The 26,415-nt window shown below is 33.7% G+C and overlaps 3 protein-coding genes across 3 annotated transcripts; 1 reads left to right on the top strand and 2 right to left on the bottom strand.

Annotated features, from left to right (window-relative positions):
* Positions 1-877: 877 nt before the first annotated feature.
* Positions 878-4,706, bottom strand: LOC105157200 (E3 ubiquitin-protein ligase SIS3). The gene is made up of 10 exons (XM_011073536.3): positions 4,361-4,706; positions 4,140-4,178; positions 3,850-3,916; positions 3,685-3,758; positions 3,098-3,236; positions 2,915-3,007; positions 2,611-2,676; positions 1,965-2,084; positions 1,670-1,783; positions 878-1,482 (listed from the first exon to the last, which is right to left on the bottom strand). Exons 1-10 carry the CDS (start codon positions 4,387-4,389, stop codon positions 1,087-1,089), a joined length of 1,137 nt encoding a protein of 378 aa, XP_011071838.1. The 5' UTR covers positions 4,390-4,706; the 3' UTR covers positions 878-1,086.
* An 8,071-nt stretch (positions 4,707-12,777) lies between these two features.
* LOC105157199 (Phosphoglycerate mutase family protein) lies at positions 12,778-15,964 on the bottom strand. Its single transcript, XM_011073534.3, has 5 exons — positions 15,607-15,964; positions 14,910-15,155; positions 13,894-13,975; positions 13,424-13,638; positions 12,778-13,014 (listed from the first exon to the last, which is right to left on the bottom strand). Exons 1-5 carry the CDS (start codon positions 15,882-15,884, stop codon positions 12,894-12,896), a joined length of 942 nt encoding a protein of 313 aa, XP_011071836.1. The 5' UTR covers positions 15,885-15,964; the 3' UTR covers positions 12,778-12,893.
* Positions 15,965-22,285: 6,321 nt separating this feature from the next.
* Positions 22,286-24,493, top strand: LOC105157198 (polygalacturonase 1 beta-like protein 2). The gene is made up of 2 exons (XM_011073533.3): positions 22,286-22,442; positions 22,563-24,493. Exons 1-2 carry the CDS (start codon positions 22,359-22,361, stop codon positions 24,384-24,386), a joined length of 1,908 nt encoding a protein of 635 aa, XP_011071835.1. The 5' UTR covers positions 22,286-22,358; the 3' UTR covers positions 24,387-24,493.
* The last annotated feature ends 1,922 nt before the right edge of the window (positions 24,494-26,415 follow it).

Raw genomic sequence — 26,415 nt, 5'->3', positions numbered from 1 at the left:
CTTAAAAGGTAGGACCAAAATTGAAATGGCTCATTCTTATGGGACTAATATTGTAATTTTGCATAGAATAAGAGGAAGGATAATTCTTGTGCTTGTTCTCTTTGGAAGATCTGTTGAGACTCTTTTTTTTTTAAGAAAAATAATTTATTTTATTCTATTTTTTATTTTGGGATCAATGAAGTACGGACCTTTTTTACTTTATTTTTTAATTTTTTTTCTATTTTTTAAAATGTATGAGCCAATCAGTGAGGCTAATATTCAGATTCATTTAACTTCTTTTTATCACTTTACTTTTTATATTTAATTTAAAGTTAATTGAATTTTTACCTATTTAAATATTATTTCTATAAAAGGCCAAATTGTATTTTTCTCCCTATATTTTTCAAAAATAACTAAAAACTCCCTTGTATTTTAAAAATAAACAAAAGAATTCCCTATAATTTCTAAAACTCTGCAAACCCCCCTTCTACTAGAAACTAACGAAAGATAGAGTGCCCTCAAAGTCATGTGGGTGGACACGACTTTTTTGCGAGTTTTAACTTTATTTTGTTGTTAATGGACAAAAATATTCCTATATTATATTTAAAATTACCATGATCAAATTTATTTATTTCAATCTTGTTTTTAATGATTTTTTTTGCACTTTAAAATTAAAAAAAACAATACATACTTTAACTAAAATTGTATTCTCCAAAAAAAAAGACAAAAGACCAATAATATTTTAAGGGGTTCCAATTCCACCAAAAGAAAACAAGAAAAGATTCAGCTTTGATCATTCCCCCTTTCATTGTATCATTAGGGACCTTTTGTTAACTTGTATAGCTTCTTTCCTGGCAGGCAAAATTCAAGAATCTGTAGGACTTTTGCAGACAAGAAGTGCAAAAGAGATGATCAAAATACAAATGAGATGAGAACAGAACAGTAAACAGTTCTACAAGAATTACACATGAACATTAGTTGGACTTGTTTTTATGACTATTAGAGCAGAACAAGAAAATACTGGTACGGAATTTGGATTAGATTCTTGAACTCCAGGTTGTTAGGTTACTAAAACCAGTCAGAGACTCAGAGGCCACGGAAAACGGCTCACGGCCAAGGGGGAGGAGGCTCTTGAACCAACACTTGCACGGGCTCAGTAGTTTCTGGGCCACGATTTGTTGCATCTGGTGGCCCTCTGGTTGCGGCTATTTCTGCGCTGTCTGCCTCACTGCCTGACCCGGCATTCTCTGCACGGACCTGGCGGAGCAAGCCCTGCAGTCTCAAGCGGTAGCTCTGGCTGGGAGGTTGATTTCTCACGTACTGAGTTGTTGTGACGACGTTGGTGGAGGATGATCTCTCAGAATCTGTGGGGATATTTGATAATGCACTTAGGTCGAGATTTGGGAAGACAGAGCAACGGCATCTCGGGCATTTCACATTTAACCGGAGCCACTCGTCGATGCACTCCACATGAAAGTTGTGAGCACATGGAAGCCCACGAACCTGCATGGTTTCTAGTGAGAAAAGCTGACAAGAACACTGAACAAAGAATCACACGTATATTTCCAGAATGACTGTCAAATTCTATGTAAAACTTGTGTTTTGCATATGGGTAGAATAATATTGAATTTTTTTATCTCAGCTTTTACCACCCTAAGCATCAAATTTAACTGAACCAAAATACAGTTACCTCATTTCCGACGTGAAACTCTTCCAAACATATAGGACACTCGCTGCAATCAGTAGGAACTGCCTTCAGCCTGAACTTTGGAAGTTCTTGAATAAGTGCCTCCACCGCTTCTCTCTACACGCAAAAATACTATTAGCAACTCTCTAACACTTATAATTTATATGCATAATTCAAACCTCCTATCAACAGACATATATATCAATACCTACAGATCATCATTGCAGTTGGTAAGAGAAGTACATCAGTTACTTCAGTTGAATCCTATTCTAGATTTCTGAAGTCAGTAACTTGTTACCTGAGCTGGGGTCAAGTAAAGTCCTGGCTGGAATGCAGCTGCATCTTGGCCCATCCCTCTCATTTCTTGGCCAGCAGCTTCGATAGCCCAGTCTGGCACTCTAACCATGTCAACAAGAACCTGATGGAGAAAGAGTTCCAGCAGGTCAAATTAGAGGAACAAATGTAGTGAAGGTTGGTACGTTACCCAAAATGCTTATCATGTATGTCGCAAGTAGATTTAATTCCTCAATTAGTCCAAAGAGAATTCTTACTGAGTTACTGTTGAAGATATTGAAACCAAATTAAAATGAAATTAATAGCACTAATTCTGAGAATCATGAGTCTAACATGTTGTTTTACCCAAATAACTTCATAAGCTAGAGATGGTTTCAGCCGACCACTTTCATCAGCAGATGCATTTTCCCACAAAATAGGGTGATTTTAATACATTTTGATATTCATTGAATTCTCTAAGCCAATTTTGAGAAATTGCTTTCTGGTAAGGTACCAGTTTAGATTTCATGGATAAGTAGGTATGAGCTTATTGCCGTAAACTGCAGAACATACCAGCTAAAGATTGTCTTAACCATCTTCAACCAAGTGTTAGAAAGACATGCAAACTAAAAGTATAAATATTAAATGCACAATCAGTTCATAGAGCTTACTCCGTATTCTGAAACTGGGATCCCTTGTTGTGCGCGCAATAGATGTGCCTGCCTTCTTGTTAACCACTAGAATAAAATGGGTACAAATCTTAGGATCAGAAGCAATTGCTATTTACTAATACAATAAGAATACATTTAATGCTAATGACGACTGAACCCAAGTTACAACTTCATCCCCATGCCGAAAGAAGATAACGAAAATAAAAAGAAGCTAGCAGACCAGGAAAAAGAAAATAAGAAAAAGAGAAGAGAAAAACTCGATGACTGGGTCCTGGAGTGTGGATTGAGCAAAACCACTACTAACCTTTCCGATACAGATGCAAGCAATGCACACAAGTCCACAATAGCTAAAAAGCAGCCAAATAAGGAAACCCCACTTCTGACCGTCTTCAGGCAACTGGAAAAGATTTATATGTTATATCTATTCTTAATTTGCAGTCTACACATACTAACTCATACTTGAGAAAGAGAAGGAAAAGAAACTTACACAATTTTTCGCACGAGTAAACCACAGGGTACCAATGATAGTCCAAGCCAAAAGGAAGGGGTAGAGTAGCGCAACAAGAATGGACAGTACAACAATCCTTCCACAAAACCGTGCGTATCTCTGCTGCCAACCAAGATCCCTGAGGCCACGACAAAAAGTAAACAAGACAAGGCTGTTAGATAAAGGAAAGAAGCCAAAGACCAACAGAAGAAATGACATCATACAACTCTGAAGTCGTTATCTCTGGGCCAATTCAGGTTGTTATTACTTTGTATCTAAAAGTACGAATTAACTATACTCAAGGCTAAATACGTCAAGAAGCACATAATCCAGATGTCATTCTAATATTTTTCCAGATGATTCTCCAATAAGGTTGACCAAGATTGACGTCAATCCATTACTTACTAAATAGAAGATTGTGTAGAGTTATAACATCTCACATGATAGCAAAATGCTGTGGATTTTAACATATAAAGCATGCAGTTGAACTGGATATCCACAATCGTGTATACCACCGAATATATTATAAATTCTACCATATTACACAAATATATCCTCAAGATCTCAAGAAGAAAAGGAGTCCTTACAATCCCATTCCAGCAGCCAACCCATTATCTACAAACATCAAGAGCCGGAAGATAAACACTGTAGTATAGTCAACCTAACAATTGGAACATGAGAACAAATTGTAATTAGGTACAACCTCAAGATCCCACAAGACTCAGTAAACTTCCAACTTAAAGGCTACTTACCACAATCCATATGTGCAATGGATACGTACATGAATGGTACCTCTTCCAATTGATCGCGACAATAATTCTAATGAAACAGTTAAGGAATTATCCAAGACCCATATAGGAATAACGATCAAATATCCATAAATTTAACCAATATCCCACTGAAGAAACAAAGAGCAAAATGGATAGACGAAAAGAAAGAAAGGAAAAAAAGAAAAAGAGAAAAGAACATTCAAGAAGTGAAATCCAACAGGATCCATTCATAAAAAGAATTATAAAATCTTGAGCATTCATTAAAAGGATACATACTTGTAGCAAGCATAGACAAGAAGAACCCATCATACCTGCAAGAAACCCACGTTCAAAAATCACAACTTTATGCCAGAAAATCAAAACCCTTTAAGCATAAAGCCCCAAACTTCAAGAAATCAAATAGTAATTATCTGCGGCTTATTGTCCCATTTTAAACTTTAAGTTTCTTCAATTTCTTGAAACGAAAACTGCAAAAATACTTCGCAAAACTTACCACTTGAAATCAACCCCTTTGATCGCCATTCAAAATATTAACTCCCAGTCCAAGATTTTATTCTCATTTCACCAATCTAAGCACTCAATGGAACTGATTCACCACTCGCAAGCATAAACAAGAAAAGAAAAATTACACAGGGAAACAGTGGACTGACTGTGTGTGAAGCACGAACAAAGAGTGTGAATTGCTATTTCATAAGGAAGAATGGGTAAAAGATTTTCTGAGAGGAATAATTCTGGATTTGCAGAGAGAAAGCAGAAGAGAGAAACAGTCTTTTCTTCTGATTCTTTCTTTGGTTTTGAGAGGGGAAGGACAGTAGAAAGATGTCTCTGTCTTTTTGTAAAATGGAAGGGAAGGGAAACAAAAAATTTAAATAATTGTATTTTGCTCATCAAAACAAAAAAATCATACATTTGCAACAAACCATCATATGCTTTTAAAATATACTAACAACTTCTGTTAAAATAAATCAATGTCTATATATTAAAAATTATATTTTTATCTCATAAGTTAATGGTATGTAGTTTTAGTCACATTTTGTTGATTAATATTTTTTATTCCACAAAATTAAAAAATATTGTAAATATAATCTCTAAGTCTAACAAATTTGATTCTATATGTATATGATTACTGCTTGGGACCACATTCGCAGCGATTTTTTAATCTTATGAATCCAAAAATATTAATCTTGTAAAGTTTGGGATTAAAAGTATAATACCCTATTCAAATAGGATTAAAAGTAAAAAAATTTCTATGGAAAAAATGCAATTTACTCCCCCTATGGTAAGGAAAATGAACAATTTATCCTCCTATAAAAGATAAAATAACAATTTACCCCCTTGTATTATAAAAATTAGAGCAAAATACGTCCTAAGTCCAGCAGTGCATTACACACGCCCCATGTACATATAGGCATAATTTTTTTTTTTCGGAAAAAAGTAAATTTCATATATGTGAATAAAGATATAATACAACAGTGTTCAAGTGGTAGCTTCTCCCTCGACAGGCCAAGGGATACGACCATAATTTATAAAACGCACTAGTACTAACAGAACTTGACAAGTTAACACTAAGAATACGTAATCTGACATCCTCAATAATGACACTAGCGACTATAGTCGGAGATCTCTCAATGTTCTCGAATCGTCTCAAATTGCGCTCCCTCCAAATGTAGCAAACACCAAGTAATGTACGGTAGGCCATATTAATGATGTATTTTCCTCTCCATTTCCTAGTGGCCCATTTAATATTGGTGAGCCACTCTCTGTTAGGCCAAAGAAAACGTACAGCACGCCGAATAGCTATTAAGCATCGACGACTATACTGGCAACGAAAAAATAAGTGTGAGTATGTCTCCATGTTGTCCTGCCGACATAGGATACATCCCCCAAGGTGTAATAATCAATGTTTGTCTGTCGTGGGCAATTTTTCTAAGATAGCAAGCCAAAAAATAAACATGTGGCGCAGAATTTTGAGTGGTCCCACAAGTAATGAACACCAGCCTACTTTCGGACCAGAAGGCTCGAATAGGTTATATAGGACTTGAGTCGTAGGGCATCCACCCGAGCATCTCCAAACGATCCGATCGCTACCTCCATGATCATTGGTAACGTGAGCACGATTTCTAAACATTCCCTATCAGTGATCTGAGGCCAATGCCACTGCCTTCACGAATGTAGCAAGATGTGTTCATGTAGTCCCGTGAGATTGGGCCCTCGTGGGAATCTCACAATCAGAGGGCCAAGGTGGTGCCATGGACCCTCCACAAATAAAAGTCTCGTCCATCCCCTATACGATATTCAACCAATGTTCTAAGTCAAGCCCTGAGTCGTATGAGCTTTTTCCAACCCCATGAACCTCTAGTCTCTGCAACAGTCCAGATAGAAGAGTTGCGTAAACGTCCTTGGTAAAGCCATTGTACCCAGATAGACGTTCTGTCACAACGAATGATATCACACAATTTCTTACACATAAGCGCACGGTTTAACACGCCTATATCCTTCAATCCTTGTCCTCCTTCGACCACTAACTTGCACACTTCCGTCCAAGCCACCTTTGCATACCCACTACTCCCCATTTCCTTCCAAAGGAATCGTCGTAGTCGTTTCTCAATCTCCTTGATGATTTGTTTAGGAAGCATGAAAGCCGAAGCCCAATAGATACTAAGTGAGGTAAGCACAGATTTGATAATTTGTACTCGTCCCGCATATAAAAGGGATGTCCCCTCCCAACCCGTAATACGTTTCTCAATTTTTTGCAGTAAAGGCAAACAATTAGGTATAGTAAGTCTCGAAAAAATCAAGGGGAGACCTAAATACCTCATCGGGAGTTGCCCTTCTTGGAACCCAAGCATCATCAACAGTTCCTCTTTGATGTTTTATGCCGATCTGGAGAGAATGAGGTGACTCTTCTGGAAATTCAGTCGGAGACCCGACCAGTAGGCATAATTTTTACCAATAAAAATATTGTTATATAAATTTAATTTTATATATTAGTATATATTATAAAAACAATATTTAATATATTAAATATTATAGATTTAATTACATAAAATAGTATATATATATTTATTTATATTTTCTCTTTCTTCTTTGTCTTCGTCGGGCTTCTGCTGCAGCTGCCCTACCGCCACCATCTCCCTTCCCCCACCCCTCTGTCGCCCCCTTCCCCCTTTCCTCTGGCCCTCCCCTCGCCCCCAGATCCGTCGCCCCCTCCCCCATCGCCACCCCCTTCCTCTAATCCTTTGTTGCGCCTAGATTTGCCCCCCCCCCCCCCTCTCCCGACCCAGATCTGCTCTCCCTGTCGTTCTCTCTCTCTCTATATATAGACACTGTATATATAAATAATTTTTATTATAAAAGTATAAATATAATATATTCAAATTTAATTATATATAATATATAATTTTGATTTATAAATTTAAATTTAAACCGTTGATTTGAATAGATAAAATTTACACCATTGATTTGTTAGTTAAATTTGGATCGTAAATTGATCAAGATCGAAAAGTTATTAAATAAGGATACAAAAATTATCTTAAATTTTAAATTTAAAAAAATAAAAAAATAAATAAAGAAAAACGAAACCGTATTGTTTTATTTTTCATAGGGGTAAATTGTTCACTCCCATTAACACAGGGTAAACTGCATTTAACCCCTTTTTCTATTGATGGGACTCAAATATATATATACTTTTTGGACTCAAATTTATGACCTTACCATTTTGACTTTCATTAATATTATTTTTACTATTTTTGATGTAATTTCAACTTCTGATAATAATAAATATATGCTTCTTTTTTTTTTTAACACAAGCAAAAGAGATTATATTATAGCAGATCAATAGATAGTACAGTAGGAAAGGCAGTGTGCCTAATAGAAGCAAAAAATACATCATTGTTAAGTACATCTTCAGCAAAAGAAGGCACTGTCCAAAATATTTCCATCTCAGTCAAAATTGCCAAACAATCCCCGAATAGAGGGATAGTAATATTCAAAATATTTTCTTTATCTTGGCTTCAGCATTTCTATATATCTTTATAAATTATTATACAAGTAAAATTTAATTTTAGAGTAATATTTGATGCCAAGATGTCATTCTCTTGAATGAGTTGGAATAAGATAATATTACAAGCAAAAAATATGCTGAGAATTAGAATATATTCTTTATATCCAAAGTTCGTTATTGCATGCTGACATTTCTTGACGTTGGATTCATATATATAAATATCGCATATTTTTATAAAATTACTGGTACACTTTTTAAAGGGTGTTAGTGTAATACATCATAAGAGGTGTTTGTGTAAAATTTCGCCATTACGTTAAGGGTATATCTGAAATTTTGCAAAAGATATAGGATGTTTGTGTACTTAGATTTGATTTTAGAGGATGTTAATGTAATTTAATCCCACGAGAAAAGCTTTTGTTAATCGAACAAATATATTTTCGAAATCTTTCAAGTTATGAATGCGTGTAATTTGATGACAAGGCTAGATAATTTGCCGTACCAATAGAGTTGTTAAGACAGTCGTGAGATGTTGTTGCTGAAATCTGTTGACGTCCGAATCAGTATTAAACTCGAAAAATTAATATGGTTGAATAGGAATAGAATTAACGAGACCATGTGTCATTTCTTGGTCCGTCGTTTGATGGACTTATGGTGAGCGTGTATCATCATCCAACATTAGATGGAAACGAAGGACTTGATCTACATGTAGGATGAAAGATTCGTTTTCTTGATCTCTTTTTTTCTTTTTATGGATGGTAAAGTATACACTATAACGAAATACAGTATTAGTAACAAAATGTCAAGAATTTTTTTTTAAAGTTGTCACTAAAAGTATATATTAAGTGACTATAATTTTTATTTTGTCACTATATAATTATAGTAAAAAATATACATAAAGTTGTCATTATAAATAATTAGTAATATATTATAGTAATAACATTATTTGTAATTATTAGATCGTCACTGTATGAGTGACATTAATTGTCTTTAACAACTTTTTTGTCACTATTTCTTTAATAATTTTTCTTGCAAAATAATAGTCACTATTAAAACTATGAAGTTTATTGTTGTGGCAAATTAAAAATTTTTGTCCCTAAATATATATATATATATATATTTTGTAATAATATTGAAATTATAAAGTGGTGTTTTGTTGATAATTTTTTTTTTAAGTGGATGCATTTATTCCTTGTGGGTATAAAACTAACATCAGTTATGGTTTGCAATTCATACCTAAAATCTCCATAAAATCTATCTAATTTAGGTTAGAATTTTCAAGAGTTTGATGACCCGCTCAATCTTGCATTTGTTACATGCATCAATAATTAATATTCATGGGTATAAACTACGTCGAGTTTTTTTAAAATTTAATACAATTATGAATATATACTTATTATTAATATTTTTTGATAAGAAAAAATATAATTTATTTTCTGTGTTATGGAAAATGAGCAATTTATCCATCTGTGAAAAATAAAACAACAATTTACTCCCTTATATTGTCAAAAATTGAACAAAATAACCCCCCTCGGCCCAGCAGTGCATTACACGCATTTTCCGTACATCTGAGTATATTTTTTAACTAATAAAATATTATTTTATTTATATATACTTAATTTAATATATTAAAATATATATTTATATAAATAATATATAATATATTAATATTATTTATTAGTATATAGATATATATAAATATTTTCCTTCTTCTTCGTCCTCAACTCGTCGGACCACCCCGTCCCCCCGCCGCCCATCTCCCTCCCCTCGCTTCGCCGCCGACCTCAGCCTCCTCCTCCTCCCGCGCTGAGATCCTCCTTCCCCTCCCCCTCCGCTTCCTTTTCTTCCTCCGCCCTCTCTCTCCCCCTTCGCCTCCTTCTCCTCCTGCCCACGCCCAGTCTGCCTCCGCCCAGATCCGTCCTCCCCTTGGTCGCTGTCACTGGCTCCTCCTCCACCTTTGTTGGCGTCTCTCTCACTCTCACTCTCACTCTCTCTCTCTCTCTCTATATATATATATAGACTATATATATAAATACATATATATATATGTAAATAAGTTTATTATAAAAATAGAAATATATATATTCAAATTTAATTATATATAATATATTATTTTATTTTTATTTATTTAAATTTAAACCATTGACTTAAAATAGATAAAATCTACACTATTGATTTATTATTTAAATTTGGTTAACTAAGGACATAAATATTATTTTAAATTTTAAATTAAAAAGTTTTTTTTTAAAAAAAAGAAAAAAGTGCATGTGGTAGACGAAATGTGTTAGGGGGTAATTTGCTCTATTAAATTGGCTTTTTTTTTTTTTTCCCAATAAGTAAATTGCTCATTTCCTATAACACAGTGGATATATTGCATTTAACCCTTTCTGATATATGACAGAATTATGTTCCTTTTGAATAATAAGATGGAGACATCAGCTTTACACTTTAATTTTTTTTTCATTATTTCAAAATTAAAAAAAAATAGAAAATCTGATGTTATGCGATGTCTCGTTTTAATTTTTGAAGAAAAAAATGATGTTGTCCAAGGTCCAAATTTATAAAATTATGTAAAATTATAATTCTTTATTTTATTTTTTTTAAAAGTTTAAGATAAAATCTTGATATATCATAAGAGAAGTTAATAGATTGAGTCCATTATTAAACGAGTGTTAGTTCAGAGAGAGTATCGGTAATTTATCAAATAATTAAAAAGTAGATGTAATTGGATTACATCTCAAGAAAACTAGAGAATAATTTGTATATATATATATATTATATGCACGATTTTAATTATGAAATATCATTTTACACCGATTATGAATGAATAATTAGACACGAGGGCTTCCCTTCTGCTCTAATCCACCACCCAAATAGGTTTGGAGAGAGAATCGTTGGTTCCAAACCAAAGCGGGACCTAAGTGCACGAAATCTGTGTAATTCTTGTGCTGTTGTGACATCTATTTTAATATTTTAAACCAAATATTTTGGTTGATAATATTCAAAACCCCTCAATTTTTTATTTTTTTGTAATACCATTTTAATATTTAACTGTTGCCCAACAACTAGTCCAAGCCATTAATATTTATTAAGTTTTTATTATTTTTTTATGATAAAATGATCAAAATGCCCTTGTGAATTATGAATTATAATTTTACTTATATCTTAGAATTTTCAAAAAAATTATGGACTAAGTAGATAATTTTTCAAATTTTTTTATCCAGCTCGTTGAATTTTTTTAATTTCTTACTTAAAAATAAAAAAATACATCAAGGGCAAAATTGACAATACCAAACATCCATCCAAGAATTATATAACTTCATTAATATCAGGGGTGTATCGATATTTTTCAAATAATAAGATGGTATTTATAATTACTCCAAACTTCAGATGTGCTCCTTAATTTAACCTAAATTTAAATGAATTCATATATAATTCTTTTTCTTTTTTTAAAAAAAAGAAGAGTGTGAAAGAGTGAAAGCAACCTTTCATTTATAAAGTAGATATGGGTGGATAGGATTAGGGCGGCAAGATGGGCCATCCACCAGTAACATATTATTTACATTTTTTTACTCATATAAATTAATAATTGCATGCTAATATATGAAAATTAAATTAAGTTATAAGTCATTTTCAAGAATGAGTTGCCACATTTGTGTGCATGGGCTGATGGACCACACCAAATATTTACTAACATTTAAGTCCAATTTTTGCAGAGGTCACAATCCATACAAGTTATAAGATTTCGATTATTTAATTAAGCCCACCAATTATTTGCTCAACCAAAATGTAAATATTTGCATTTGAATTCTTGATTTTGGATGAGAATTTTAGTTATGACTTTTAGGGGCTCGTCCGAACTTGATAGTGGGTCCCACCAAAAAATGGGTAAAATTGGGTTGATTGTAAATTCTGACTTTGACATGACAAACAGTTAAAATCGTTTAAAATTGTTTAAAAAAAGTATCATAGTGTTTGAATTCGTTTTTTTGAGTATCTTGTTGTATTTTATGGAGACAGATAGAGAATAAGTATCATATGTTTAATGTTGTGTTTTGAGAAATAAAAATTACTATTCATTGTAAAATCATTGTCAGATCATGTCTTTTTATATATATTTATGTATGTGTGTGTGTATATATATGTATGTATTTATGCTTTAGGCTGAAACAGTTAAAAACAGTCAAATAAGGTATTTCTCAATGATGGCAAACATTAGGTATGTTTTGACTCATTTCGAAGATAACTTGAAAATGAAAATAAATATAGTATATGTCTTCCAACGTTACGACAATTCAAACCTTAATAAAATTAAACGTGTATGACTAGCTGCTTGAGTGGATCAAACAAAATTCCCTCGATAGATCTGTTTGAAAAAATAACGGGAGTGATTTGATCTTTTGGATCTTCGACATGATAATTTCACGTCAACTTAAACTCAAAGTAATCCCTATATGTGTAAAATATAATAATGACAAGTTTAGGGTACAATAAGTCTATGTAATAAGTCATTTAAAAGCTAAAGTGATAAAGACCACTCTAGAGTCTAGGTCTGTTTGTACTTATGCGACTAACTTAAATTAATATCAAGTGCAAACTACTAGGAGAAGAAAAAGGCTTTCTCTATTGTAGCGTTCTGCTTTTGGACGAATCTTTTAATTTTGTGCTGGAAAGATGACTCAGGAGGGAGGATGTCTTACGACCCCGCCAGTCCCTGCAGTTTGGCTTCAGTCCCGTAAGGAGGAGCCATACAGGTTTGTCCTATTAAGGGGGAGGAGCCCTTGGGGATTATAAGACACTCAAGCTCCTCGTTTGTAATCGATGTTGGCAGTAAATATTTCTACGAACAGCTATATTTCATATAGAATATCTATAAAATAAACTAGTAAAAAGCTTGGAGATGGAAAAGGTTGAAAAGTAAAAGTAGTACTAATATTTACTGGAGGTCCTTTGTACAAGGATCACAATGCCAGGCTTTGATTCTGAACTGTGACTTTGGACAAGATTATGAGTATCTCTAAGAAACTCAGTTGCAGTTTGGGGGATTTAAGCACTTGTAGACTGCAGAAGCCGGCTGTTTGTATGTCGGTATGCTACTAGCATCGATGAACCTGACTTCGCCGGGCCTGAAAGCGAGATCTGTATGCCTGCAAATAGTGGCATGATACCGTTAAATACATATCAAAACAAGTTTCAAATCATAAAACAAATATGGTGGTTAATTGCAAAGAGCTTCCTAGGAATTAGCGTGGTGTGATCCTGTTGATGTATATCAAAACAAGTTCGAATCCTAATACAAAATACTAAGTAGTTGTTAGATCTTTTATGGGAGTTAGTGTAATTACTGACTGTGTTTCCTCCCAGTTTTCTTGGGGGATTAGATACAGAATAGTTATGCTCCTTCGTTTTTTAAAATAGAACAATAATATCTCATCAAGTTTCTAAACATTACAACATGTTAAACGGGATGGGTGGTGATATAAACGTTATAAACTTTGATGGCTGTAAACATGTAATATTAGTCCTACCAAATATGCATCTTCGCAAAACACTTGCCTTCGTAATTCAAGCCCAACCAAACCAGCTTGCAGCACGGACAGATTGTCGGAATCTGGAGACACTATAACAACTGTGTCCTCAGAGTACTGTGTCTCAAGAATCGACATGAGTTGTGTCACACGAACAAAGACATCCTGAACGCTTTCGTTTGGTGTTCCGTCGTCTATTGGGGGTGGCTTGATATTCGGGGAAAGGCTGTCTGAGGCATAGACCTGAACACGGTTTCAAGAAGACAAGAAAACTGTTACTACGGCTTGCTTTATTCTACAACTTTGGGACAAGTGTTTAGACTTGAGAACAAGAGTAAGCTGCAGATTTCACAAGAAAACAATACTGTTCAACTGGATTTTACACGCAGAGACGCAGAGTAAAATGTGTTATCGTATATGGTTTACACTGAGTGTTAATACCGAATTAACGACTCTATAAGATCTGGTGATTTTTGTCCATTAGAGGAGTTGCATTACCTCAGAAATAGAATCTAATTTTTTCCCTTCATATGCTCCCAATCCGCGAGCATCCAAGAAGCTGTACTCAGGGACTATATGACTGCAGAAATATATAAGCAGGGTTTAGAAATTACTAAGACACGACAAGCAAGTACCCACATTAAAAATTCAGGATGTCCTTTTCAGGCCAATAACAGTATCTTCTCCAATTTTTATGGGGACAACAATCTAAGTGATAGTCCAATGATATATGGATCACCAACTCTGTTCAGAAACAATCTGAAATAGATAATATGATGACTATGCATATCTAATGGAGAAATTTCACTGATAATTTGGGCTGCTATAAAGGAGAAATGAATTGTCTGAAAATCACAATTCCAGATTCATACTTACAGTGCCCAAGATTTGGAACTTCTAAGAATATGTTAGGATTAATAAGAGTACAAGAATGTGATGTACACCTAGACGCTTCATTAATTGAGGAGAATGGACCAATGCTTTCTGTAATATAATTTTAAGATTGTAATGAATTGAGGATAACAAATATCTAAATCACCACTTCACTACATCCATACTTAGCAAATCAAGCAATCGCCATCATCCTTGCCACATCCAATCTCTGTAGCTAATTTAAAGCTGAAGCCACTAGAGATGAACTACACCGAGTCACTTTTCAAGCATGTAACAGAGAAGAAAGTATTTTCGCATCCGAACCTAGTAACGACTTGCATTAGTCATTCTCTATCCCTAGATAAATACAATCTGTGTAATTTAAGACAGAACACAGAAACCTAAGAGAGTATTTGGCTAAACTAATTCATAGCATCTTATAAGCTCTCATCATATAAGATGTTTTTAAGAGCTTATAAACTCACCCAAACACCCTCTAAGTCTGTCTTGGAAAGTTTGCGAGTAGTTTTGTGGAAACCTGAGATCAACTATGCTCATGGGACTTTTGGACAGGATATGAAAACACAACTGAATTAAACAATCAAACGAACAAATTGCTTTATGAAGAACCAGTTGGGTACCTTCTATTGACTCCATTAACAGCAGCAATAATCTCAGCAGCCTGATAAGCCCTCTGAGTTATAGAAGGCCAAATCCAACAGTTCCCTTCACATGCCCCCATTGACTTCAAGTCCAATGCAGCCCTCACTGTCTGCTTCTTCCCCTTTTCCGATAACCCATTATCCACCGACGTTTTAGCCACCGGATTAGTGTTAATTATACCCAAGCTCTCATATTCAGACTCCCCTGCTCTCACCAAAAAGTACCTGCCCCCACCCCACAAAAGTAAAACTACAATGTTCAAGCTTAAGACCATAAAAAAGATTAACAGAATTCATCATTCAAGTTGATTTTTTCCATATATGCTAATTGACAAATCCCCCACCAAAATCAAGAACCATAGTTTTCAAGCATACAAGGGACTGCAAAGGATAACAAAGCAACCAAGAATACTTTCAGACAACTGGTTTTCATATGACAGGTGATAAATCTTGAATCTTGGCTGAAATGGGAAAATAAAAACTCTGTGACTAAGCTAAAAGACAAGCCACATTTACCTATGAATTGAAAAAAACTTGAATTTTTCTGTTACATGGCACTAAATTAACAAGAGAAACTCATTCTGAACTTAGTATGTCTAGGCTCGAACTTTTCATTAGTCAAACTCTATTCCGTTGAAAAGGACTCCTACGGATTGATAACACGCAGCTAAATTACCTGTTGGTGAGGCGAACTGGTGGCATTTGGAAGAGGCCACGGGCTTCGGAGACTGGTAAAGAGATGAAATCCGCATAATGTGTTGGATTCTCGATTTGAGGGGACGCTAGAAATGGTGTCAGAGCGATGGAAAGTGAGGCCAGAAGGCCACGGCGGTTGAGGGACACGATATGGGCTTGTCTCGAATTCGATGAAAATGGAGGATGAGGTGATGAGTTCTTGTGGGCTGGATTTGGAGGGTTTGAGTTCGAGACTGCGAAGGTTGTCGTGGCAAGCATTATGGTTAGAATTATCCTCTGCTGAAAACTTGGAATTTTTCAGGGTCTGTTTGTTTGTTGTGTGACGAATGGAGGAAAAAAAGAAATCTTTTTCGTTCAAGGTTGTGGAAGTAGGACATTCTTGTGGAGTTCCCTTTGTTTGCTTGATGGACGTTTGCAATAATTTTTAGGGATAATTACATGGTATCTATTTGAAATTTAGTGCAATTATATTTAACTTTTTGTAGTTTTAAAAATTATATTTATTAATCATGGCATTTATTTTTATCTAATAAATATATTATTTTATTGGTCAAAATATACTGAATTTGTTGATATTAGCAAAAAAGTTGAATAAAAATTCATATTTATTACTCACTTATTATAAGTCAAATAAATTTTTTCTAAGGTATATCTTTATCTTTATAAGGGTATTTTGTCATCAAAGAGTTGTTTGACTTGCAATAGATCGGTTATAAGTCAATTGAGGGTAAATATAGATTTTCATTCAACTATTTTGCGAATATCAGCAAATTCGGTAAATTTTGACTAATGTAGGGATCTATTTGTTAGATAGAAACAAACATCAGAGGTATTAAATAAAATTTTTCAAACCACATGAAGTTTATCTGTAATTACACCAAATTTCAAAGGTCAGCGTAATTATAACTATTTTTTTTTGGTGGGGGATGGGGGAAATAAGCTATGGAGAAAGTTATAAGTTAAGTAGCAGTGAAATTTGAAAGTGGTTGAAAATAAAAGTTCAAAGTTTAAAAAAAAAATTAATTCTGAGTGTTTGAAAAAATAATTTAATATTTACAGATTTACTAGTATCTTGCTAAAATTGGTAGGAAGCTGCTTGAATCTTTTAGCTTATATTACCTTAATTTAAGTTGTTTCAGAAACAAAAATGATAAAAGAACACTGTTATAAACAATAAATTAATAAATGCTTATTTTAAACATTGAAAAATGTTTCCTTAATACGAAAAACTCGCGCCCTTTCCTCATATGGAAGATGAAATTTTGATTCTTATTTGTCGCTTAGGTGCTATTTATGGTGATACTCCACTTGAATCAATCAAATTAAGATGACATGCAAGATTCGGCGTTTTAGATTTAATAAGAGATGTAAAACCTAGATCTAGTGTTGTAAAGTTCGGACTAGGTTTTTAGAATAAAAATTTTTGGACCTCAAAATGCATAATTGATCGAGCTGTGCCAGCTTGGCCTAGGACCGAATCGGCCCAATAAAATTGTGGGTTAGTTCGGCCTAGGCTCGTGTCAGACCTGGTCGGTCCTAGGCCAAGCCTACTGGTGCCATTTTTTTTTAAAAAAAATAATACATGACATATAATTTTATTTTATTCTTTTAAGTTGACTATTCTAATAATTTTTTTTAATATTTTTGAAATTCTAAAACTTTTATTTTTATCGTTCTATCTCTAAATTTTTAGTACATTACACTCTTTGTTTAAATTTTTTCAAACGTTTTCTGAAAGTCCCTTTTCGATTTGTTATTACTTAAGTTTATTATGATAAGCTTGTTAGTAAACTATTATTCAAATTTAATATGTAGCCTTTTTAACTAATTGTTTTCTAATCATAAATTTTTGTGTGATTTAATGATTTATTTCATAGGACAATCATAATCTTAAATAATTGTTCAAGAAAAAATCTTAATTTTATTTATACTAATATATAAGAGAAGATATTTTTCTCTCACAAATTTGTAGTTATGACACCGGCGGTGCCAATTTGATTGTTATACCGATAGTACCCTTAAGTTTATTCCTTTTTCTTTGTTGCTTCCTTTCTTTCTTTTATTTTTTTGAAAATCTGATGTGTTGGTTTATATATATTTTTTCTTATTTCATAATATATTTTAAAATATAAATATTATTTATTATATACACGTATGGACAACGTGCCACGGTGGCTAGTTAAATAAAAAAGAAAACTCTATTTTCACTCACAAGTAGTGTTACCTACATTGCGGCACCAATTTTTGAAATTACAAAAAATGTACATATATATTTTCAACTACCCCTACTTGAATTCTTCTTTTAATCTATATATCTATATTATCTATTTATACTAATATGAAAATTTCACTCACAAATAGCAATTTTTAAAAACAGTGTTTTCCAAATTTTCTTTGTGCCAATAATATTGCTAAATTAGTTTATTTTTAATTAATTAATTATTTATTTATTTTAAATATGATGTGTTAGTTTATATATCTTATTCTTATTTATAATATATTTTAAAGCATAAATAATTATTTATTATGTGCACGTAAGGATGTCGTGTCATAATGGCTAGTTCTATTAAAAAAGAAACAGGCCCATCCTCGCTTGGTCTGGTCTTGGGCTAGGTCTGATTCGAGCTCCAATCAGGACGATCCATGATAGACTTGAGTTTGAAAAAAAATCCAATTTAGACCATTTAAAGGTTCAAAATCGACTATAAATAATCCTGAACAGTCATGAATCGAGCATGTTGGTCCATATCAGTTCTGAACCAACCCCAACCACCGTCCATTCTAACTCGGACCCCTATCCTAGTTAATATATTGGTAAATATATGAATATTCTGTATCTTTCATTCATCTTAATATTGAGTTTCATATATTATCATAAAATCGACGTACACCTCATAATCCATCTTCTTAATTTACAGTGACGAGTAGGGATCCGTCAAATACTCCGCCTAAATATAAGTGAATTTTGTCAGTTTCGGACAGGGTATTCAATTTTAAGAATTGCTCCGTACTGTTCTTGACAACTGGCTGTCCTGCTCCATTGATTTCTGTCAATTGCGACCTACCTAACACCACTGCATTTAGCTAATGAAAATTTATGGGTTCAGAATTTCCAACCTGATTGACTGATGATTTTCTTCACCAAATTCACCTGATTAGAGTGTCATTGGGGGGGGGGGGGATTGATAATACCCACAAATTATAGTCAATGTCATCGATCTGATTGGTATTCCATGGATTGAATTTTCAATATGAGTATTATATATACATAATTTAATTTCGTTTTGAAATATCATATACAGTCCCCTACATTAAAGGAAATTTTAACTTGGACCTAATTCGGCGAATCTTAAATCAATCATATGACAAGTACAATATAGGTGTTGTGTGGTTGATGTACAGTTCAGGAAAAGTGACCAATCATATAGCAACCGTATCATACTTACTTTGTGATTGATTTGACTCGACCAAACTTGATTTGGACTAAAATTTTTTGGTACATTAATGGTATTCAATTTATTATTCCGAAATTTAGTTTTTAAATTAATTTTGGCCTCGTGTAACTCGACGTTAATTTTTTTTTTCCGTTGCTATGAAGCTATTTTCTTGTAGTGTAAGTCTGAATTAATTTATTAAAATTCTAGTCAAATATAAGTTAGAAACTCATATTTTTTTGGATTGAATTTATAAGTATTTAATATTTTATTAAATATTATATGATACTTTATGAATTCTAAAGTATATTGTAAGGTGTAAAAATTCATTAGTTAATCAATCAATCCCTAGAAGGTAAGATTTATAAGCATATTTTTTTAAATAAATAAATAAATAAATAGTTGTTAAGGGAAATTTATTTTTTTCTCCCAAATTTTATCATATAAACAACAACCCACTTTATAGAATTTTGAATTAATCAAATTTATATCCTGAAGTTAGGGGACGAACATTACCTTTAAACCTTTTAGGATGGCCAATCACAATGCAAGCCCTGATTTAATAAGTCACATGCCTGGCCTGTGACTTTTTTCGGTGATTGGCTCAACTTTTCAACCAAATTTGTACCAAAATTGAGATTTTTTCAGTTTTACAAGACCAAAATAGATACCTAGTAACTTAAGTGACTAAAACGAGAATGGTCTGAAGTTAGGGGGTAAAAATTGCCTTTAAGCCATTGAATATTATTAACAAAATATCAAATACTAATTTTAATGCTATCAGTAAAAATATGTATTAGGTAAAATATTATATGATTATTAGTGATAAAACTTATGTATAAAAGTCACTAAAAAACAATTAGTGACACGTCTATTGTGACAACTGTTATTTATTGTCACTAGACCATTACTAATTATATTTATTGACAACTTTGTGCACATGATTTTGTCACTAATTCATACTAATAATAATTTTTACAAAATAATAAAATTATTAAAATCATGAAATTTATTATTGTGAAAAAATAAACATTCTTGTAACTAAATTAATATATAAAAGAGATAATTACACTATCATCTCCTAAGGTTTGGTATAATTACACGTAAATCCATAGTTTGAGAAATTACATCTAGCACCCACGGGGTTTGCTCCTGCCTAATAAATTATATATTTCATCATTAATCAAAATTTACTGAATTTACTGATACTAACGAAAAAAATGAATGAAAATTAATATTTACCCTTGATAGAATTAAAACTGACTTATTGCAGGTTAAACAATTTTTTTGAATTAACAATACTCTTATAATGGTGAAGATATACTTCCTCACATGCATTAACGTGTGAAGACGTATGAAGCCAATTTGATCATAAAAAAATTGCTTGACCTGCTATAAATCAGTGATAATCAGGGGAAAATATATTTTTTTTTTATTTTTTTTGTTAATATCAGCAAATTCAGTAAATTTTGACTAGCGAAAGGACTAATTATTTATTAGATCGAAACAAAACCTCAGGGGTGCTAAATATCATTTCCCAAATCACAATAAATCTATGTGTAATTACATAAACATCAGGGGAGGGGAGCATATTATCCCTATATATAATTAGTGACAATGTTAAAATTATCACTTGATTTTTCTTGCCACTAATTTTGTATTTTTTTTCCTAGTGATAGTGAAAAGTAAATGTCTTTATCTTTATTTTAGTTAATGATGCCACTTACTTTTGTATAATCGAACTATTACATACATAATATCAGACGACTTTTGTATTCGTGAAGGTTTAGATTAAAAAAAAAATAGAGATAAATAAGTGTGTGTTGAAAATAGATGGTATATTTGGATTTGTGTTTTAAGGTAATCTATAATATTTTTAAATAAGTGGTGTATGTTTGATGCTGGGATTTGGGAGATAAAAATCACTGTTCATTGTTAAATTATATATCTTTTCTGCTGGTGTAAGCAAATTTTACGAAGTTCATTAACCAATTGATCTATTTGTTGGATGGAAACAAATATCAATGATACTAGTGTAGTTTTTCAAACCACTACATGCGACCTATATATGTGTAGTTATATCTAACTTCAGAGAAAGACAGATATAATTATCCCAAAAGAAAATTCCTACTTTAAAAATTATTATTATTATTTTAAATTTAGAGTTGAAAATGCAACATCAGTAGTATTCAGGCAACTTGGTGCATGCTTGTCTTGAAATACAGCAAATGTATGGTGACATAGTAACTAGGATAGGGGCTATATATATATGAGTGCTGCCCGGCATTGGTTTCTGTAACTTGGTCTGAATTGGAGCAGTTCACTGCACTAAATACTTTAAAAATTCCAAAGAAAAGGGATCAAAACTGGAGAATGTCTGAGATTAATTGTTCTCTGTAATAACAAGACAAAAACCGCCCATCAATTTTCTCTTTTGGTTTCTGTGCTGCTGCTTGGAATCTATTCTCTAGTGACGCTCACATTGGGGGGTTCTTGTTTTCAACGCATTACATATATTAATCATTTGTATGGTCCTCAAATTTTAGAATTCGGGTTTGATCGAATTTAAATTATTTATAAAATAATTATAACATACATAAAAAAATAAAATAAAATATTTATTGTATAATTGATTTGATTTTGTCATATCTAATTTAGATAAAAAAAAAATTCTTGATTTTCTTGGCTTCAACAATCTTGTCTAGTTGTACATTCATTTTTGTGCCAAGGGGGTGTTTGGCTAAAATTATTTCAAAAAATTTATTATATATATATATATATTTTATGTTAAAAATAAAATTTCAAAGTGTTTGAATAAAATAAGAGGATGGAGTTTGCAAAATATTGGTAATGACAAAATTTGTAATTAATTTGTTCCATGTCATTAACCCTATTTTCAGGGTGCAAAGTGCAAATTACACACCAAACAAACAAAGACTAATGCATGAGAGATTAAAGAAACTAAAATCATTATTGTACTTGGTATTATTAAGTGAGATTTAGATCTCTCTGACATAGATATCTATCCACCTCCTGTTCTTCTAATAAGACAAGATGAACATTAAACAAAGCAAAACAAACCACTGAGATTCTCTGCCACTTGCTTTAATAAGATTAAAACTGAACCTGCTCAGTTTTTCTAAATCAAGCATTATTAGTCAAAAGTAATAACATTATTAAACAGAAATTACAAGAACATGTTTTTTTCCCTATAATAATGTCCTTTTCCAACACCAATAAGAGAAGCATATGTCTCTCGACCACTTTGTCCTGATCTCTCTCTCTCTCCCCCTCAAACATGAAAATGGACAGCAAAAGAGTCAATCTCAACACTACTATTCTTTCCATCTTCTTGTTCTTATTATTCTCATCTTTTACTACTGTAAGTTTATGCTGTTTTCTAGTCTTTTTCTGCTGTTTTTTGGCTTGTAATGAACAAATCTTGTCTCTTACAACTGTTTTTTTTTTTTTTATGCTTTCTTTGTTGTTTCTATTCTTGCAGGTTTGCTCATCGGATGCAACTCCAAGAACCTCAATTTCTTCAAATCCATTTACACCAAGAGCTTCGGTTGTTAGGTATTGGGCCAAGCACATCTCCAACAACCTCCCACAACCCTCATTTCTTCTCTCCAAAGCCTCACCATTGTCACCTGTAGAATCAGCATTTTTCACTAAACTAGCGGCTGAGAAGGCCCTCTCCGCCCATCTCTCCGCCTTCTGCTCCGCCGCGGACTTGTTCTGTCTCCACGGCTCGAAACCCGCCGTCGAAAGCCACAAGAGTGATGCCAATTTTGCCTTCTACACCAATAAGAACTTTGCCAACTACGGAAATGCCCGTCTCGGCGGGGTTGATCAGTTCAAGAACTACTCCGATGGGGTCAACTTCGCTACAGGCTCCTTCGCCCGGTATAGCCGGGGCTCCACCGGCCACCACGAGGGCTTCGCCAGCTATGCTAGCGATGGTAATGTGGCGAGTTCGAACTTCACTTCTTACGGCTCCAGCGCCACCGGTGGTGCTGGAGACTTCAAGACCTATATGCCACGAGTCAATGTCCCCGACCTTCGTTTCACGTCATACGACTCGGACGGCAACGGCCACAAGCTCACATTTGCTAGTTATGCCGATGACACGAACTCAGGCAACCAAGGCTTCGCCGGGTACGGCAAGAATGGCAATGCGGTGCCCGTCGAGTTCACGAGCTACGGTCAGACGTCGAACGTGGTCGGGTCGACGTTTACGGGGTATGGAGAGCTGGGGAACTCGGCTAATGACTCGTTCAAGGGGTATGATACTAATGCCAATAATCCTAGTAACAATTTCAAGAACTATGGTGTTGGTGGGAATGGGGGTTCGGACACTTTCACTAACTATCGAGATTCGGCCAATGCGGGCACGGACACATTTCAGTCATATGGGAGGAATTCAAATTCGGAGAAATCAACCTTTGTGAACTATGGGAATTCGTTCAATGTTGGTTTTGATTCATTCAAAGAATATGCAAAAGGAGGAGTTGATCAGACGGTTGGGTTCAAGATTTATGGTGTGAACAATACATTCAAGGAGTACGCTAAAAAGGGTGTCACATTTGCTCAATACACTAAGCCGGGGTCTACTCAGGATGGTTCGACGATGGTCAGTGGCAAAATGGTGAATAATGGCGTGGAAGAGGGCAAATTCTTCCGCGAGAGCATGTTGAAAGAAGGGACGGTGATGAAAATGCCCAATATTCGAGATTGGATGCCTAAAAGGTCGTTTTTGCCTCGGCCCATTACGTCCAAGTTACCATTCTCGACTAGTGAGCTAGTCGAGCTCAAACGAACTTTTCACATAGAGGACAACTCAACTATGGAGCACGTTGTGATGAATGCCCTGGCTGAGTGCGAGCGGGCACCTAGCACCGGTGAGAACAAGAGGTGCGTTGGCTCAGTGGAGGATATGATTGACTTCGCCGTGTCGGTCCTAGGCCACGACGTGGTGGTCCGGACAACGGAGGGCGTGAAGGGGTCTAGTCAAGATGTGATGATAGGAAAAGTCAAGGGGATCAATGGTGGAAGGGTGACAAAATCAGTGTCTTGCCATCAAAGCCTGTACCCTTACCTACTCTATTACTGCCACTCAGTACCAAAAGTTAGAGTATACGAGGCTGACATCCTTGAAGTAGAGACTAAGACAAAGATCAATCATGGGGTCGCCATTTGTCATCTGGACACGTCGATGTGGAGCCCACGCCATGGTGCTTTCTTGGCGTTGGGGTCTGGCCCTGGCCTCATTGAGGTTTGCCATTGGATATTTGAGAATGACATGAACTGGACCACTGCGGATTGATGCACCAGATTATCATTCTTGATGATTTAAATTATTTTGAGAGGGTGTTATTTCTGTCTTGGCATTGTATTTTTGAGGTTTCTTGATAATGTGAGAATTGCCTATCACTTTTTCTTGGTTTCATACATCATTAACCATTTATGTTAGTAGCCAAAAGTTGTTTCTTACATGTTCAAGAACATCTTAGCAAAGACTTTGGTTTTTGAACTGGTGATGTAGACAAACGCTCCACATTAATTACGGACAAGAAGTTTGACTAATGAAGTGTCTTTTTAGAGTAAAACTGTGAGAATGGACAATATATCGCATAACGAGTCTACATTCAAATCGCAAGTCTCATCTTCAATCTATTTGTTTTTTAAATAATGGATTAATCAGAAGAACTTTACATTAAAATAATTACTGATTTTTTTCAAAAACTAACAAAGCATCCACTCCAAATTTAACCTCATGTTGTATTGATACAAGGGAGAGTGAATAAAGGTGCATCATTTTGGGCTAAATTATACTTTGCACCGTTACAGTAATTCAAATAGACACTTTACGCCCTGAAAAGAAAACAATTCATAAAAACATACACTGCACAAACATAAAGGCAAACTGTTTTTCAGAAATCCTCGTCACTGGAAGGGACTCAAACACATATGTCAAATAAGGAAAATTATGGTCCTCTATTTAGAGAATAATATTTTTGATTTTGTAGGAATTAATTTTTGAAATTTAGTTTTGTAAGTTTAGAATTTTAATAATTTTAATTGTTTTTCGGGTCAATGTACTTGGAAAGTTGTAGGTGACTTTCACATACTCCAATCAAATTGCAATTTAGCTCAATAGATCAATTTGTGCAGATTTTTTTGTAATTTAGTCATATAACTTTAAAATTTTAGCAATTTTAATTTTTTTTCGAGTTAATGTATCCAAAAATTGCATGTGGCTTCTATATGACCCAATTAAATTGTAATTTTAGTCCTATAAAATAATTCGTGTAGGACGCCTAACTTCCTAAGTTACAGAACTAAAAATTGCAATTTAATTTGGTTTATGTACAAGTTTCATGCAATTTTTCAAACAAAATGACTAAAATTACCAAAATTTTGATATTACAGGACTAAATTGCGAAAATCAATTCATGTAGGATTAAGAATATCACCCCTTAAATTACAGGACCAAAATTGTATTTTTCCCGTTGAATTATGCCTGCAAAGTCGATTATAATTCAGGTGGATCTCATACAATTTTTACATGATTTATAAATTGCTGATGGATCTCACTCAATAAATTCAAAAAAAAAAAAAAAAAAGGAAAGAAAAGAGAAAGAGTTGGAAATGAACTTCATAAATTTGTCCAAGATTGAACACATTTGATTGTTTTGATCAGTACAACAGACCAACAGGTTCTATTCACTCCCATGCCCGAATGCGCATGTTGTCCATTGGTAGACAGTTTTTGCAGCAAAAGATGGTAAAGGAAAAGCAGACATTATGTCCAAATGTATGATTCTACGACTTTGAGTGCAGATAAAGAAAGGAACCCCACATATATATAAATGTTCCCTGCAAAACCATTATATTGATGCCCAACACACACACACACACACACACACATATATATATATATATATATATATATTTTGCAATATGAATTTCATGCTACGGAACAGGAAATACCAAAAGTTATTTATTTTACTTTCGCCCTATTAAATGTATCTTTTGTCCCGTAACTTAGGTCATTTAACGTTTGAATCCTTTAACTTTTTAAGGTAGTATATATTGGGTGCATCTTTTTAATTTTTGGCGATTTTTATCATTTTCTTCGCCGGAGTTCACCTCCATCAGCGAGAAGAGTGTATTACAACCAAAAAATTGACTGAGATCATAAAAATTAAAAGATACAAGACCAAAATATTACCTTAGAAAGAAAGTTAGGGAACACAAACGAGTTTATAAAAACAAGTAGCCCAGTTTTAAAAAATCAAGTGAGATGCATATGAAAGTTTCTGGAAGGATGAACTCCAACAGAAAAAAAGAAT

Source organism: Sesamum indicum, linkage group LG3, assembly GCF_026168435.1.
Source record: "Sesamum indicum cultivar Baizhima isolate 11 linkage group LG3, ASM2616843v1, whole genome shotgun sequence".
NCBI lineage: Eukaryota > Viridiplantae > Streptophyta > Magnoliopsida > Lamiales > Pedaliaceae > Sesamum > Sesamum indicum.
This window is presented reverse-complemented; position numbering and strand designations above follow the sequence as displayed.

What these genes read in the sequence shown, in the direction of transcription:
- LOC105157200 (XM_011073536.3), bottom strand. Translation starts at nt 4,389, where the DNA reads ATGGCGATCAAAGGGGTTGATTTCAAGTG. An exon ending in TTGGCTGCTGGAATGGGATT is followed by an intron (nt 3,237 to 3,684) that starts GTAAGGACTCCT and finishes TCGTGGCCTCAG; the next exon opens with GGATCTTGGTTGGCAGCAGA. An exon ending in TTTACTTGACCCCAGCTCAG is followed by an intron (nt 1,784 to 1,964) that starts GTAACAAGTTAC and finishes TTTTGCGTGTAG; the next exon opens with AGAGAAGCGGTGGAGGCACT.
- LOC105157199 (XM_011073534.3), bottom strand. Translation starts at nt 15,884, where the DNA reads ATGCTTGCCACGACAACCTTCGCAGTCTCGAACTCAAACCCTCCAAAT. An exon ending in CCAGTTCGCCTCACCAACAG is followed by an intron (nt 15,156 to 15,606) that starts GTAATTTAGCTG and finishes GGGTGGGGGCAG; the next exon opens with GTACTTTTTGGTGAGAGCAG. An exon ending in AATTAGATTCTATTTCTGAG is followed by an intron (nt 13,639 to 13,893) that starts GTAATGCAACTC and finishes AACCGTGTTCAG; the next exon opens with GTCTATGCCTCAGACAGCCT.
- LOC105157198 (XM_011073533.3), top strand. Translation starts at nt 22,359, where the DNA reads ATGAAAATGGACAGCAAAAGAGTCAATCTCAACACTACTATTCTTTCC. An exon ending in TATTCTCATCTTTTACTACT is followed by an intron (nt 22,443 to 22,562) that starts GTAAGTTTATGC and finishes CTATTCTTGCAG; the next exon opens with GTTTGCTCATCGGATGCAAC.